This window comes from Chamaea fasciata, unplaced genomic scaffold (genome assembly GCF_029207755.1).
Source record: "Chamaea fasciata isolate MVZ Bird 193981 ecotype frontalis unplaced genomic scaffold, bChaFas1.0.hap1 SCAF_3, whole genome shotgun sequence".
Classification (NCBI taxonomy): Eukaryota; Metazoa; Chordata; class Aves; order Passeriformes; family Sylviidae; genus Chamaea; species Chamaea fasciata.
In genome coordinates this window covers 101,908,235-101,923,571 of record NW_027094088.1, presented here as the reverse complement: position 1 = coordinate 101,923,571, position 15,337 = coordinate 101,908,235, and the positions used below count along the sequence as shown (strand labels likewise).

General features: G+C 39.0%; 1 protein-coding gene across 1 annotated transcript in view; it reads left to right on the top strand.

Moving 5' to 3' along the window:
• Positions 1–1,722: 1,722 nt before the first annotated feature.
• Positions 1,723–15,337, top strand: part of NBAS (NBAS subunit of NRZ tethering complex) — a 161,484-nt gene continuing 147,869 nt past the window's right edge. The window contains exons 1-9 of the mRNA XM_066179945.1: positions 1,723–1,897; positions 5,872–5,926; positions 6,563–6,599; positions 8,309–8,386; positions 9,365–9,412; positions 10,511–10,554; positions 10,940–11,073; positions 11,773–11,906; positions 12,027–12,125. Coding sequence (XP_066036042.1) covers positions 1,754–1,897; positions 5,872–5,926; positions 6,563–6,599; positions 8,309–8,386; positions 9,365–9,412; positions 10,511–10,554; positions 10,940–11,073; positions 11,773–11,906; positions 12,027–12,125 — 773 coding nt within the window. The 5' untranslated portion in view covers positions 1,723–1,753. The remainder of the gene's footprint in view (positions 1,898–5,871; positions 5,927–6,562; positions 6,600–8,308; positions 8,387–9,364; positions 9,413–10,510; positions 10,555–10,939; positions 11,074–11,772; positions 11,907–12,026; positions 12,126–15,337) is intronic.

Sequence of the window (15,337 nt, the reverse complement as noted above, 5' to 3'; positions counted from 1 at the left end):
CATGAGATAGAGACAAATCTGGCTCAAAGGCCAAAAAAAAAAACCAAACAAACCCCACAGACCCCCCCCCCCCCAACCCCACCCAAATAAACATCTCTGACAATGTAGTTCTTTTGACTGTGTTGCAATTTGAGTCCTGGTTCTGCCCTGATAGTTTGTTTCAAGATCTTTCTTAAAACTTGCTGAGCCCTACTGGCTGTTAACTTACTACGTAGAAACTGGTGTCACGCAGAGAAAAAATACAGCTGGGTATTTTATATCCTTCATACATAGCAGGCTGTTTGCATTGCAGTGCTTTCTCACGTATTAATAATTCCTTTGGGAATATCTTCCTTTGATGTGCCTCTTTTCTTTCACTATTATTCACTATATCTGTCAATCATTAGTTTGCTTGCTTTCAGATTAATGACAAAACTAGTGATTTTTTTAAGGAACAGATATGAATAATGTACAGACTCAGCCATGACTCTAAGAAAACCTGTTTGTAGGTAGACCTTGATATGAATATATAGTGCTGCTTGTCGGTGTGGAATGTGGAGTGTAATTTACTATAAAACTCCCACAATTCTTTGAAACTTACAAACACAATGTTATACTATTTACTATTGCTTTACAAGCTACATTGTTAAATATAGTTTAGAAATATAGAAACAGTGAAATGGCATTTTTTTTCTCAGTAGTTGTTTCTTCTTGAAGTCTTTCCTAAGCATCCAATAGAGCTTTCATATTGCCCCGAATCCCTAGCTTCAGAATTTGAATTTTTGTTTAACCTAATTCTAGGCTGCACAGTTGCCAACAAGAGCTTACTAAACACAAGTGAAAATTAGACTGCAGGAGCAGAAGTGTCAGGGTGTGAAGTAATTTTATTTCTATTTTACAAATGCTTTATAAAGTCACAGGAAATAGGCTGAAACATCAGTTCTTTCATAATTATTTCACAGAACCAATTAGGTTGGGAAGGACCTCTGAGATCATCGAGTCCAACCTTGTGAAGGAACACCACCCTGTCAACCAGACCAGAGCCCTGAGTGCCATGTCCAGTCTTCCTTTAAACAGCTCCATGAACGGCGATTCCACCAACTCTCTTGGGCAGCCTATTTCAATATTGAACAACTCTTTGTGAAGAAATCCTTGCTGGTGTCCAAACTAAATCTCCCCTGGTGCAGCTTAAGACTGTCCTCTCGTCCTGTTGCTGGTTGCCTGGGAGAAGACTGACAGCACCCGGCCACAGTCTCCATTCAGGTGCTTGTAGAGAGTGGCAAGGTCTCTCCCGAGCCTCCTTTTCTCCTGGCCAAATACTCCCAGCTCCCTCAGCTGCTCCTCATCAGTGGAGCAGACTGATGTGCTCCAGACCCTTCCCCAGCTCCCTGCCCTTCCCTGGACTCGCTCCAGCCCCTCAATGTCCTTCCTGATGTGAAGAACCTGCAAACAAGCTTATTTCATCTGTTTGAGAGAGCTGAACGCTAGGAACTCGAACTTGTAGAACTGAAATATTTAGAAGTCCCACGTAGCACCATTAAAGTTGGAAGAACAACTTGCGAGAAATCCCCTTTTTGCTTTTTTCTCCATTTTTTGCCCCTATTCCGTAAGGGCTTAATCCACGCCCCGAGGTCTCGCCTGCACCGGGCGCTCCCTCCCCCGAGGGCCCGCAGGCTCCGGGCCGGCGCCGCACGGGTTAAAGGCGGAGCGGTTTGGCCCCTGCCGGGCGCCGTCGCAGTGGCGGCGCGGGGAGGGCGGGACGGCCCGGCCTGGCATGGCCGCTGCCGGCGGGGACAGCGGCGGGGAGCCCCGGCAGCGCGGCATGGCCGGCGCCGTAGAGCAGGCGGAGGACGGGGAGGAGAACATCCTCTACGACCTGCTGGTCAACACCGAGTGGCCTCCGGAGACGGAGGTGCAGGTGCGTGTGGCCGCGGCACGGCCGCGGGCGGGGGAGGGGAGCGGCCACGTTGGCGCGGGCGGGGACGCGGAGGCGCCCCGGGGCTGCGGGGATGAGCAGCTGCCTCCGGGGAGGCTCAGGGGTATGGCCGCGCTGTTCCTGGCGGGCACACAGGGTCTCCGTGCAGCCATTGTCCCCTTGTGCCTTCGTGTCACCTAATTCCCACCCTGGTTTGTACCGCCTGAGGTGCTCTGAAGTGCTTCTTGCCTACTGAACAGTGTATATCGGGTTTTACTCTTGAGCTGACACAAGCGGAGCTATGGTGAATGAAGTCCAGGTCTCATCTCCGGAAACTGCTGTACAGAGAGCTGTGCATTCTGTCCTGATAAAAATAGGACCTTCATTGAGTTTACCTTGTGTGAAAAAAAATTAGATCATCTCTGTGGATCCTATATCAGTATAGCTGTGTCTGTATTCGCAGGAATGGGGTAAAAGGAAAGAAAATATTTCACTTTATGTCCACAATGCACACAAATGGATTCCAGCGTTTAAGAAATTAGAAAACGCTGTTCTTGCACTGCAGATTTTTAGTTTTTTCTAGCTGTTCTTCTTTCCCGGGTCCCCGGAGAAGCTGAGAAGCTCTTTCATCTTTCCTTTTTCATGTTTTTCTCTGCAATGTGCTGAGCTTGCTGCCTCTGTGTCTGCTCTTGTCTGACTTGCATATAGGCGATGCAAGCAATGTGGTTTTATTTCTTTCTTGTAGTTGCTTTTAAGTCCATTGAAGTTTTTATGCATTTCCCACTGGAAGTTGTTTATGGGAGCATTTTGACAAAGTTTTATGCTTTATGAGAAAAACTGAACAGAAAAGATGTAAAAACATCACAAGTGGAAGAAGGTACCTGTTAAAAACTACTAGACCTGTGCTCAAAAAAAAAAGTTTTTCATTTATCAGAAAGATTTTTTTGTTGTTGTTGGTCTTGATCATACTTCTTAGTTGCAGCAACAGGTGTGGGTGTTTGGAAAACACAATTGCAGTATTACCAATTACTAACTTAATAGTTTATTTCTACAGATGAATTGATAGTTGCACCTATTTTAATTTAACTGTGTTTTGAAAAAAAAAGGTGAATAGTCTTCGTTTTTAGTAACATGGAAACAATTTTCCTGTTGCAAACCATGAGGAGGACTTAAGTATGATGACACAGGACAGGTTTTTCTGCAACCGTGTTAAGGGGGCACGTTTCTGACAAGTGTCTTTTCTGCTGCCATTAGTGTTCTTGAAATTGTCTGGTAAGTTGATTGAAGAACTGATTAGTCTGAGAAACAATTGTGTTGTTTCATCTCCTTTTGTTAAGTGGCCCCTCTAGTACCCCTGTAGGTACCAAGGAGGCTGTGAATAGCGTGTCATCAGTGAGGTGACACTTCCCTTTAGTGGCAGCATGTGGGGATGCCAGTTTGAAGTGACTTTGTGACTGCAGTCTGGGGGTCCTCATATGCCTCTGGTGGTCAGAATTTCTAAGCATCATTGAACTCTGCTTGCCAGCGTAAGTAGATGATGCTGGTTATTTTAAACTTGGTATTTCTTGCCTATTTATTTTTAAGATAATACCTGTTTTCAATAGCAGAGGTTGGAAAGTTTGAAAATATTATGCTGTATGACGTGATTGAGTTTACATTCTTCTTAAAACTATCAGTACTCAAGGGCATTTCTGATAGTCTTTTTATCGTTTTAGTGGGAAATTGATTTTACACTGACAGTCATGGGCAAACAGATTATTTTGTCAGTATGAGTCAGTTTTTGCCTTAAGGTGCCTTAACAACTATGTTACTTAGGTGATAGTGACTTTTTCCCTTTGGAACATCTGTCTCTTTTAATCCTGGTTTTTTCACACTTTTCAGAAAAAACTCATACCTTGCTTTCTTTTAGAACTGAACCTTTTGGAATAAGTGAGGTAAGGAATGGTAGGAAGGGAAAGAAAGTTGAATGCTGCACTGGGAAATAAAATTAAATGTCTTCCTATGCAGTAATCTAGGCTACAAAGCTGGACCTGAAACTTTCACGGGTCTTTATTGACTTTATTTTTCTGTTATTTCATTTGGGATGATGAATTTTTAATTGCAGACTACTAGAACCTACAACTCTAATTATTGGAAGATGAGTCATGTGATGAAGATGTAAAATCATGTTAAATTCAAGACATTGATAAAACTGGCATGGATCTCTTAGGTTGAATGCCCAAATTTGCTTTAATTTTAGATTTTTGTCAGTATTGTCATTCACTTGTACTGAACTTTCCAGTAAGAATTTTTTTGGGGGAAGAAGAGGAAGAGCAGGGGGTTATAGCAGTTATTCGTGAAGGAAACACACAAGGAGTTGACTGTACCAGAAAAGAGAGTGGTGTGGAAATCAAGCAGTCTGTAATCAGGATAGTGATGCCATTGTATATAATGCACTCTTGAGAACATTGCTATTGCTGAAATGATAAGAATATAGTATAAAAAGTAAAATTCAGGTCATCAGGATTTAACAGTAAGTCGGTTTTGCAAGGAGTTTAAGATGTGTGGAATAGCAGCCTGTAGTTTAGGCTCAGAGGCAGACACTTAAAATATAAAAAAAAATCCAAAGAAATGTAAGCAACTTTAGGAAATGTTTTTTACTGGGAACTTCCTTATAATCCAAAAAACTTTTAACAAGCTCTGGTTTTAAGGTCCCTAGGAAACTGCAGTTCTCCCTGAGGTACTAGAGTAGCTATAAGAAATAATTTATGTTCTCACTTATTTTACTGTAATGCCTTGTTATTTCCTGGCTAATGAGCCTGAATGTGGAATGTTATCTATTAGGGCAGCTGTGTTTGCTTCTTACATGCTGTGAGATGCCAGCCTGGTTACTTGAAAGACTGTTTATGGATTGCAAACTTTGCCTAGAAAACTAATATTTGCTTCAATAATTTAAATTTGGGAGGTCAAATATTATTTTTTTGAGCACAGACAAGTTCCAAAATTTGATAAATTTGTATGTCTTTCAGTGTTTACTGCTTTGTAACTTGGTGAGGTCTGAATATTTCAGATAAAGAGAATTTTGCTCTATGTATTTTATATTGAATGGAAGGGAAAATTCAGTCATTGCCTACTCATGCTAAGTTTGTGATGCTCTAATATTTTCATTAGAAAGGTATTAGCATGACTGCTTTTTTTTTTTGAGAATCTCTTGGTGGATCCTTCTTTATTGGTTATCTTTGTTCTCTTCTCAGTTTTGTATCTTTTTTTCTGCTTCTTACTGACAAATAATTCTATCTTCTCCTATAGATAAGAATATACATCCTGTGTTGTTTTGTATTTCTTTTTTCTGTGTTTGGAGAGTGCTTTCATTTGTATAGTGACTGTATTTGCTCCCTCTGCCTCAAGTAGAGCAGGGCAGGTGGAAAGTCTGTGTGACATGGAATGGAGTAGAGGTGGTTATCTGAGTGGCCATGTTAAATAGTACAAATTGATGTAAAAACAGTGGGGTTTTTTTCAGAAATTGTTTTTCTTGGCATTTCTGAGACTTTCATGAGCAGTCTTGAGGTAGTTTAGCACTTAGATCTTGGCATAATATGTTGCACACCAAGTACTTTGCTGGGCATTACAGATCATTGTGGCATTTATTTGGCATAAAAAGAATTATTTATAATAGCTTACAGGAGAACATAATCAGGAGTCAATGTCTTTTGTTACTACCCAAAGGTTGAGGCAAAGCTGAATCAATAGACAATCTGTAGCACATTTTGTTTATTGCATTGTGGCATTTGAATTATTTGGCGTTATAGCCTGTTTTAGCTTATGCAGTTAAAGTAGACATTATATGAAGTAGTGAGCAATAGAAAATACATAAAGATCTTGAAGGCTAGGAGCCAACTTAGATTTAATCAGTGAATGTATGTATGAACATGGTATTAAGTATTGTATTAGGCTAAAGTGTGTGACATGCTGTCTGATGATTATTATTGTAATTACAGCCAAGAGGCAACAGAAAACATGGTGCATCATTTATCATCACTAGAGCAATTGCAGGTAAATGTGACTTGTTCTTACATTCATGACTTCTAAGACTGTGTGGATTACTTGTAAATTTTACAATTTCTGCCCTCTAGAGTGTCTAGTGTAATGGAAATAAGTGCAGGATGTGTTTTTTGATTGTGAACATGGCTGTCTTTTTTATGACATTTTGGCATTCTTATGTCAATTTTGTGAGCATTCTTGTCTTCTGTAGTTTGTTGGGACAAACTAATAAACCATACATCTTAGAAGTTAACAAGCTCTGTGTTTTGCAAACTGTAGTTGAGCCTTTTTTTTCCCCCTCTCTTAACATCTCTTGCACTGGGCTGTTTGCTAGTTAGTTCTATAAAGAAGTTTTACATTCTGGTGATATTACATTGCATAAGCCAAGTGTTTAATGGCAGTGACTGAACTGTAGTTTCATCCAGTTGGAATTTCTCTTAGAATTTCAAAAAATATGTAGTGGTTTGGGTTTTTTTTTTTTTTTGGTTTGTTTTTGATCTGCCGTTTGCACTTATTCTAACATATGAGTTCATTGGCCAAGTATGAAGGATTTTTTCCTCAATACCTTTTTCTTTAATGAGAATTTGAAATTCCCTGTGCAGTAAGCTGGAGGGTTAGAGATGTAATTTTTACCTCTTTCCATTGTAGGTCCTGCATTGCTTTTGCTTCGGTACATCTGGTACAGGTAGGTTTTACAAGAATACTATTTATTTTTTTAATTTGTGGTAATATTTTTATAGCTTTTTGATTTCATGGATGGTAATTCTTAATGGGAGTAAAATGGAACACTTATTTAGAGTATTGGCCAAGCAATGCTTAGAATAGCCTCTTTTCATAAACTGAGGTGTAGCTGCTTGAGTTGCATCTGAAGCCTAAATAGAAAAAGACTGGTACGTACTAGTTTGACTTTGTGCATTTATCAGAAGCTGAAGTAACCTTGCAGTTGAAACAGGTTTCTCCAAACATGTTTGTCCTCTCTACTCCCAGGTGAAATACTGCAAGAGAAGCTGTTGTAGGCTTTTTTTCTTAAGCGTCAGTGACAGATATGGTGGCACAACAGGGTTTGCTTCCTTTGGAGTAATAATTTTGAATTTTTTTCTTTGACAATTCAGACTCATACAAAAAGCTTGATGACTTCTTGAGCAGCACTTATGCCATTTATAAACTTAAATTTTGATTCAAAAAGTTTGATTAAATGGTCCCAGAAATATATTGTGGTAAGTAAAATGTTTCTGGAAAATTTCAGCTCTGTAGTTATACCACTTAGCAGGTTTGAAAATATCAGTTTCCCCTTTTAAAGGATGGATAATCTTTTGGTTTTGAGTTATATGGATAGAGACATTGATGTGACTTGTGAAACAGTACTGTACTTGAATTTGGCAGGGAATGCGGTTTTCCCTGTTGCTGGTGTTGTACTTTATTTTTGTGTGCCTACTCCCCCCCATACCCTTTTCTCATAAGGGGGTGATGTTTATGGGCGTCATACTGTCATGTAGAGTCAGTTGTAGACAGAATTCCCTCCCACCAGTAGTCATATTTAAAAGCTAATTTCAAGCTTTTATAATTTATTCTAGTTGCTGTTTTCATGTATTTGATAAAAGAGTTTTGACAGGAGCTTGGGAGGCCTCCAGTTTAAAGACCCACTGAAAGCAGGAGAACACTGAATTCTGACTGGTTCCTTGGGGGTCTGTCCAGCTAGGTCTTGGAAAGGTTAAAGGATGGAGAACCCAGACTCTCTAGTTAACCTGTTCAAGTGCCTGACTTTCTTCATGGTGAAAAAAATCTCTTTTTAATGTCAGCTTGGAACCTCCTTGATTTTGGAATTACAGAGACGTTTAGGTTGGGTAGGACCTTTACAGTCATCGAATCCAACTGTTACCCCAGAACTTCCAAGTCTTCCAAAGGGTTGATGATCGTTTCTTGTGTTCCTGCCATGCCCCTCTGTTGCTCCCATCTTCCTGGTAATCTCCTCGGTATCAATCAGAATGCTGCTATTCTGTCATCTTGAAACCTTCTCTTCAGGCTAAACAAGTACAATTCCACAGCATCTGACTCATTGTAGGGCAAGTATTACAGTCCCCTGGTCATCTTGGTGCTCCTCCTGTTTACTGGTGTTCTTTTTTTAATGGGGGTGCCAAAACTGATTGATGACCAGAGTATAAAGAGTGATAAATAAATGATCAGTTCCCTTTGTATGCAGTTTTGTTCTGTTAGTAAAAACAAGGCTGTTGTTAGCATTTGTCGTTGGCAGGGTGCAGTGTTGATTCATGTTCTGTTGCAAACTCTGAGGTAATTGATCATTGCCTTGAAGCTGAGTTGTCTGGTGTGTGTATCTCAGGTACTGCATTTGTTTACTGTGTGTTCTGATTTAGCCTAATGGTTTTGGTATTTCAGCCCTGCAAAGTTTTCTCTGCCCACTGGACTGGTTCGCCTGGTTAGTAAGCAGATCAACTGGCACCTCGTACTTGCAAGGTAACAGCTCCCATACTTTGCCACTTCTGACAGGAGTGAGTGTATTAGTGCTTCCTCTTCTCCCCCCGCCATCCCCACTGGTAGCCATGCTGAGTTGTTATTGTGCTAAAGGTGTGTTATTCTTTCTGGTCAAGAGAAATCTTGGAGTCTCTCACAGGTGGCCTCAGTGTGCTACGTAGGGGCTCCTACCTGCTTCCCTTCAGATAGTGCACCTCTTCACTCACGGCTGAATGTCTGTCTAGCTTTTGAGGTAAAGTGGCTTGCAGTGCAGTCATTTTCAAATTCAAGTCCTGAAATAGGTTGATTGAAATTATATATCCTGCCATGTTATATGCTTTTAACTTGGCAGGATATATAATTTTAAAATAAGCAATTTATATTTGTGGAAAGTGAATGCGTACCCTCAAGACTTGTGGGCTCTTGCAGAGACAGAGAAGTGAGAGTTCCAAGGCTAGAACCAGATGTTCTGCAGGAATTTTAGCAACATCAGTGAGATCACTGGCTTTTAAAAGTAAGCACGAGTATGCACAGAAAAATGGTTCAGTGGCATGAAGGTAGTACTACTACTTGAAGGTAGTAGGGAAGGTTTTAGTTTATTTTGTATGCAAAGACACATAACTTACTGAATTATGATAGTTGTTTATACCAGATAAAGCAATACATAGTTTTGTACATTTCTGTCATAAAATTATCTGTAAGCAATATCTGACTCTGACCTCCTATGCAGTGAGATTTTAGACATCTGTTTTCTTAGTGCTGCTGGATGAGTGGCAGATAGATTTCTGTGAAATGGAAGAAATATCATAGCATGGGTAGTTTTTTTTTAATAAAAATGCGTATTTCCCATTTAAAATATTTTTCTAAATTTATGAATTCGGCATTTTATATCTAACCATGGAGAAAAGCACCTAGGACTCTGATGCACATTCTGTAAGGAGTGGACTTCAAATGAACTTTCACATCTGTTTTTTCTTTCAGCAATGGTAAACTGTTGGCAGTTGTTCAAGACCAGTGTGTAGAAATCAGGTAACTTAGCATAATCTGTTACTTCAGCTGTGGAGTTCTGAGATAATGTTTCTGATCATTTTCTTGCAATACTTTTAAACATTTTGTTTATTTGTTTTGTAGTGTTGTATGTTGTGAAAGTTACCCATGGAATGTTCACAAAAGCAGAAACCTTCTGTTTCTTTTTAGTTCTCAGCCATCTCCCATTAAAAAAAACCCCTAACCCCCACATAAACTGTTCTTGACCCCCCCCCCCCCGAATTATAATAGACGTATTTATATAAGTATATATCTGTATCTCTCTCTCTGTTTTCAAGATGTGAAAGAAAAACAATCAAAAGTCTCAAAAATACTTGGCACAAATCATACTCTTTCTAACCTCTGCCTTTCTGCCCCCTCTAGAAATTCTCCCCTAATAAATGGGACAAGGAGCTGGTATCTAGTGTTCTTCTTTGTGGAGTAGCTAGCGTGTGTAATACTTCACCTTATTTTACAAGTGGTGTGGATTGCTGTAAAGACTGATGCTTTCCCTTTTCTTGTGCTCTCTTAACAACAAGCTCTCGTTTGCCAGTTCAAGAGCACATTTAGCTGTAGAACAGATCTTGATTGAGTGTGTTTACTTGCTTCACAAAAATCCATTTGCTAGAAGGTCAGACCTTCCATTTATATGTAAAAGAAGCAAGTGCATGAAAATTGTTCAATCAAAAGTGGTGTGAGCACCATAAACGTCAGTTTAAAGACTATAAAATGAATCTTGTGTTTCAACTGTATTAATGTAACTATATTCTTGCATTGTTTCTAAAATTGTAACCTAGAGAATACTGACTAGGGTTTTTTTTTTTTTCTGAAGTTATGTGAAGCACTGAAATGATGCTGTCCTATTTTGTACAGCATTGCAAATAAGTGAGGGATGTTGGTATTTATGCAGTTGGAGGAGGGTCTCTAAAATACTATCCTTAGTTACTACAGCTGCCTAAGGGTGAAAGTTGCTGTCTGCTCTTTTGAACAAGTAGTTAGAGGGTTTGTATTGTGCACTTGGAATATTTTTCTAGTTCTGTTACAGAAAATTGAGCAGTGGGTTTTTTAATATCTAAATTCATAGGAGTCTTTTTTCTGCAGGTCTGCAAAAGATGACTTTGTATCTATAGTTGGAAAATGTCAAGGTATGGCAACTTCATCATTACTTAGTGTCATCGTTGTTACTCATACATTGCTAAATGGTGGCGTTGGTTTACTTTAATGATAGTGATGTAAGTTCCTAAAATCATTGGAAAGAATCTCTTAATATTTTTGCTTTGTTCTGTTACCCTCCCTGCCACTTCTTTCTGTGATGATTAACATATGAAACCTGAATCTGAAATGATAGTTAGAATTAATGGCTCTGGGTGACATACATTGTTTTTCTTTTTTTTACCCTCCTCTGAGATAAGCTTGTAATGCTGGTAGGCACTCTGTATTTTTTTTTTTTGATGCAGTTGACTTTTTGTTCTGTTTAAGGGATTATATTTATCTTTTGTTTTTATTTATAATTTTATTCATTTTTCGTAGTGCCAAAGGATCCTAACCCTCAGTGGAGGAGGGTGGCATGGAGTCACGATTGTACATTACTTGCTTATGCTGAAAGCAGTGGAACAGTCAGAGTGTTTGACCTGATGGGCAGTGAGCTTTTGGTCATTTCACCGGTATGTGCTCTCTTGGGTTAAATACAAATATAGTAGAACTTATTTTAAGGATCATGGTTAACTTCCACTCTTTGGCCTTGTTCAAATGATGGCTTAGTTTGTAATAATTGCTTATACTATGAATACCATGCAGAAATGGACCATAAAAAGTTCCACTATAATACATCCATCATATGATCACTAAAGCCATGTTTTGTAAGCAGCCCTTACAGCAAAGGGCATGCTTTACATCTGTCTTGGAATTGTGGTAGATCTGTAGGTGCATCAGCAGTGAAAGTATGGAATCACCATGATTTGTAGTAATAGGTTATAAATCTGCACTTCGTATGCAGAGTCAAATTGTAAATCGAGAAATATTGCTGCCAGAGTGCTTTGCTTGGTACAATATTAGATAATTGCTGTTGACAGGCCCCACACAATACATTTTCTATGTTGTATGCTCAAAGGGTGTATTGAACTGGTTTGTGAAGGTGCCTCAAGCGTATTTCCTCAGTACATTGTCTTTGCAAACTTTATAGTAATAAGATTTCTTTAAAATCAAGGTAAAAGAAAATCCATTTCATTTGTAATACAAACTATGAAACTTTTTTTTTTTCAAACACAATATAGTTAATTTAACTTTCGAATTGTTTCAGTAACAAAGACACTTTTTTAAAATCGCCTTTCTTTCCCAATGTCTGCCTTCATTTTTGGGTAAAGACAGCAAGTCTTCCAGGCGATCTGAGTTACGCTATTGCTGGATTGATCTTTCTAGAATACAAAGCAAGTGCCCAGTGGTCAGCTGAACTCCTTGTTGTTAATTATCGTGGAGAACTGAGAAGTTACCTTGTAAGGTAAGCATAAATTTTGACTTGCTTTGAGGAGGCACAGTGAACTTCAAAGGAATTCTTCCTATTCTTTAAAGAAAATAAATCTGAACTGATGCATGTATTTTTTTTTCCTGGCATACTTAGTGTTGGAACAAATCAAAGCTTTCAGGAAAGTCACAGCTTCAGCTTTAGCAGCCACTACACCCATGGGATAACAACTGTAATTTATCATCCTGGTCACAGGTAAGCGTTCTTTTTGCTACCTGACATTGGTATATAAATGATGAACAAAAAGTGGCAAAATAAGCGCCTGAAGTGTGTTGGATAGGGAGGGGGACAAAAATCTATTCAAAAATTGCTATTTAGTGCATCAGTAATAACAAGTCATGTCTCTTTCTACTGTGAAAGAGAAACTATGACGTTCATCTCACTTGACTTTCATTATTCGATCAGTAAAGTTATGTCCTTTTCTGTTTGGGTACCCTGTGTAAGCACCATGCATTTTTTAAAATGTCAGGAATAGCTTTAAAAGAGGTTTATGAATTTGATGAAAGATGGGTAAAGGTTGAAGTATAAATTTGATTTAGTTGTTGGAGGGTTTTTTTTCTTTTTTTTTTTTTTTTTCTCTAGCTGTAGTTGATTGCTGGACTTGTTGGCCAGTCCATTTTCCCCAGTGTTCTGACTGGAATTACCAAGCTTTGGTATTTGGAGTTGTCTTGTGATGTGCTTTTGCTCTGAGTAACTTATTAGGTACAGAAACTGGACTTCAAATGAGGGCTGACTGCCTGCTTGCTCTTGAACCCAATGTTGGTACAGGTTCTGGTTACCCTATTACTTATGCTAAAATGTGTCTACTTTTTTAGATTTGTTATGTAGCAAGATAAACTCAGCAACTCTTGTTTCTGTTTCTCTTCAGGGAAGAGGAACTCAAGGAACTAAACTTTGTTCTGAATATTTTTCTTCTATTGATCTGCTAGGATTGAATCTTTCAGTGCAGTGTTATAGCACTGCATTGTTTTAAACAGAAATTAGGCTTGGCTATAGAATACCAGAAGAAATTCACTGTTGAAAGAAGTTGTTCTCATTCTTCATTGTTAAGTGAGCTGTCATATCTATCTTAGGAAAAAAACATTATGAATGAGTTGTAATATTCTTCTAGCTTATTCATTTGAGAGATTAATTTTTCTTCCCATCTAATTAATATTTAGTGATTATACATAATTAGTACTCAGTATACTAAATTTACAGTTTTGAGGAAATAGTTATGGGTTATGGAACTTTGCTTAACTCTACATGCCCAGACAACAGAATCAACCCACTGCTTCCTTTGATCAGACCAGGGTTAATGGCTGTAGTTTCTTCTGCTATGTGCAGCCAGTTTAGTGGCTTAGTAAGTTTAAAGAAACTTAGACAAATTGACACGTGAAAGAATGCAAAATTGGATGGAATGCATGGAAAACAAAAGAACCAGTGTTTTGCCCCTGATGGAGGCAAGTCGTTTCTGTTTTGAATTCGATCTATGGTAGAAAACTTGTAAATTTGACACTGGAGAATTCTAAATTTGTGAGTAGAATTTCCTGTTGAAATTTTTTTGTTATCCCAAAAAACCCTAGAAGGCCTTGAACACAACTGCTTCAAAGTTATGCAATAAAGTAAATTGTTGATATGTTCAAGGTGTATTGGAACCCTGGGCACTGAGAAATTTAGAACTTTTCATTTTCAATAATGTGAACTTTGGTCACTTACCACAAGTTCAGCTTTGTCATTTTGTGCTTTTTTGCGTTTCATTTAATCTCAGATGAAGAAATGATACTGATCTTTCTTCACGGCTTGTAAGGTTTGACTTAATGCATTACTGTATTACTGTATATTTGCTCATGACCCATTATAGTGCAATAAAATAGCAGTTAAGAACTTAATTTACTTAATTTTTTCAACTAGGTGTATGATAATTGCAAAGAGAATATGTCAACAGGGAATGTTTCTGAATCTGTAGGAAAATGTGAAGCAATAGCTTTGGGGAAAAAAAATCCAGTAATGACTTTTACTGTTTTGGAGAATATTATATACCTTAATTTAGATACCTAATGGTGGTGTTCTCACGTCATCCCCTTTTCATCTAGGATGGGATTTATGGTGCATTTTAGTTGACAAAACTTAAATGTCTGCTTCAGTGTGAGCTCTTTTTAAACTCAAATTCAAGGTTCAACAGCTGCTTTTGTTTTGGTATCTAAATCTGGAGCTGAAGGTCTTATTTCTGTGTTGTGTGCAATTGCTGCAGAAAATGTTTGATATTAAAACCTGAAGTTTGCAATGAGCGGCTTGTGATGAAGGAGTTTTACAGGGTTTCAGATTTATTTAAAATTTTTTGTACCAAAATTGCTAAGTAAAGAAGGGCTTATCAAGTTTTTCTTGGAGTTCTCGAGACTGATGTTACACTGGTTATCTTCAACCCGACTTTGTACATACCTGTGGAGTGGAGTACAATTGAGGTACTGCAAAAGCAGCCAGTTTTTGAGACTGGAGTAACTCTTGGAGATCATCCAATCCACTCCCCTTCACCTCAAGATCAGCTAGAGCAGGTTGCTTTGAGCTGTGTCACTGCAGTCCAAAACATGCACATCTGCGTCCTCTCTTAGGAGCATGTAAAGGTCTGTGTCAAGGCCTCTAAGATGCTGGAGAGCTGCTCCAGAGGGTGCTGGAGACTGAGCCGGGCAGCACATCACTGTGATTGTTTAGAACAGAGAAAGGTTCTGGCTGTCATTTTCTGCAAAATGCTGCACTCCAGGTCTGGCATTTGCATAGGTCTTTTTCTACGACTTGTTGAAAGGGTTCCTGGCCCCTGTTGGTCTGGTGCCCATCTGGAACAAAAGCTCAAAGCACCCTTTGATTAGGACAGCTGCCAGATCCTGCTCAAAGCTTCTAAAGCTTGCTAGCTACTTCTTCCTCGCAATGACAGGCATTGTGAAATTCCTCAAAGGCTTCCCAGGAGTTGTCTGGTGTTCTCTGGAGTCCTCAGATGGTCCCAAAAGTATGTAGATCTTTAAGGATCTAGAAATGAAGCCTGGAAACAGCTGCACAAACTGCTGCATGCTAGCTGTGCTCTGTGTGGAACACCTCTGCAAGAAGAAAAACCTAGGCTTCCTTGTGTTCATGTCTCATATTGCAGTTTTTGGTGAAAGTGACTTCTGTTTTACTGCCTTAGGCCATTCTTTACACTGCAGAATAGCCAAAACTCTTAAGAACTTTAAGGATCACTCTCAAGAGAGATCTTACCACTTTCTATAATTAGTCAGGTGGTGTCAACCTCCTCTCCTAAGGAGCCAGAAAGATGTAAAAGATGAGGCTTAAGGTTGGACATCACGGGGAATTTCTTCACATTAAGGGTGATTAGGCGTTGAATGTACTGCCCAGGGAAGTGGGGGAGTCACCATCCCTTGAGCTGGTCTAGTTGA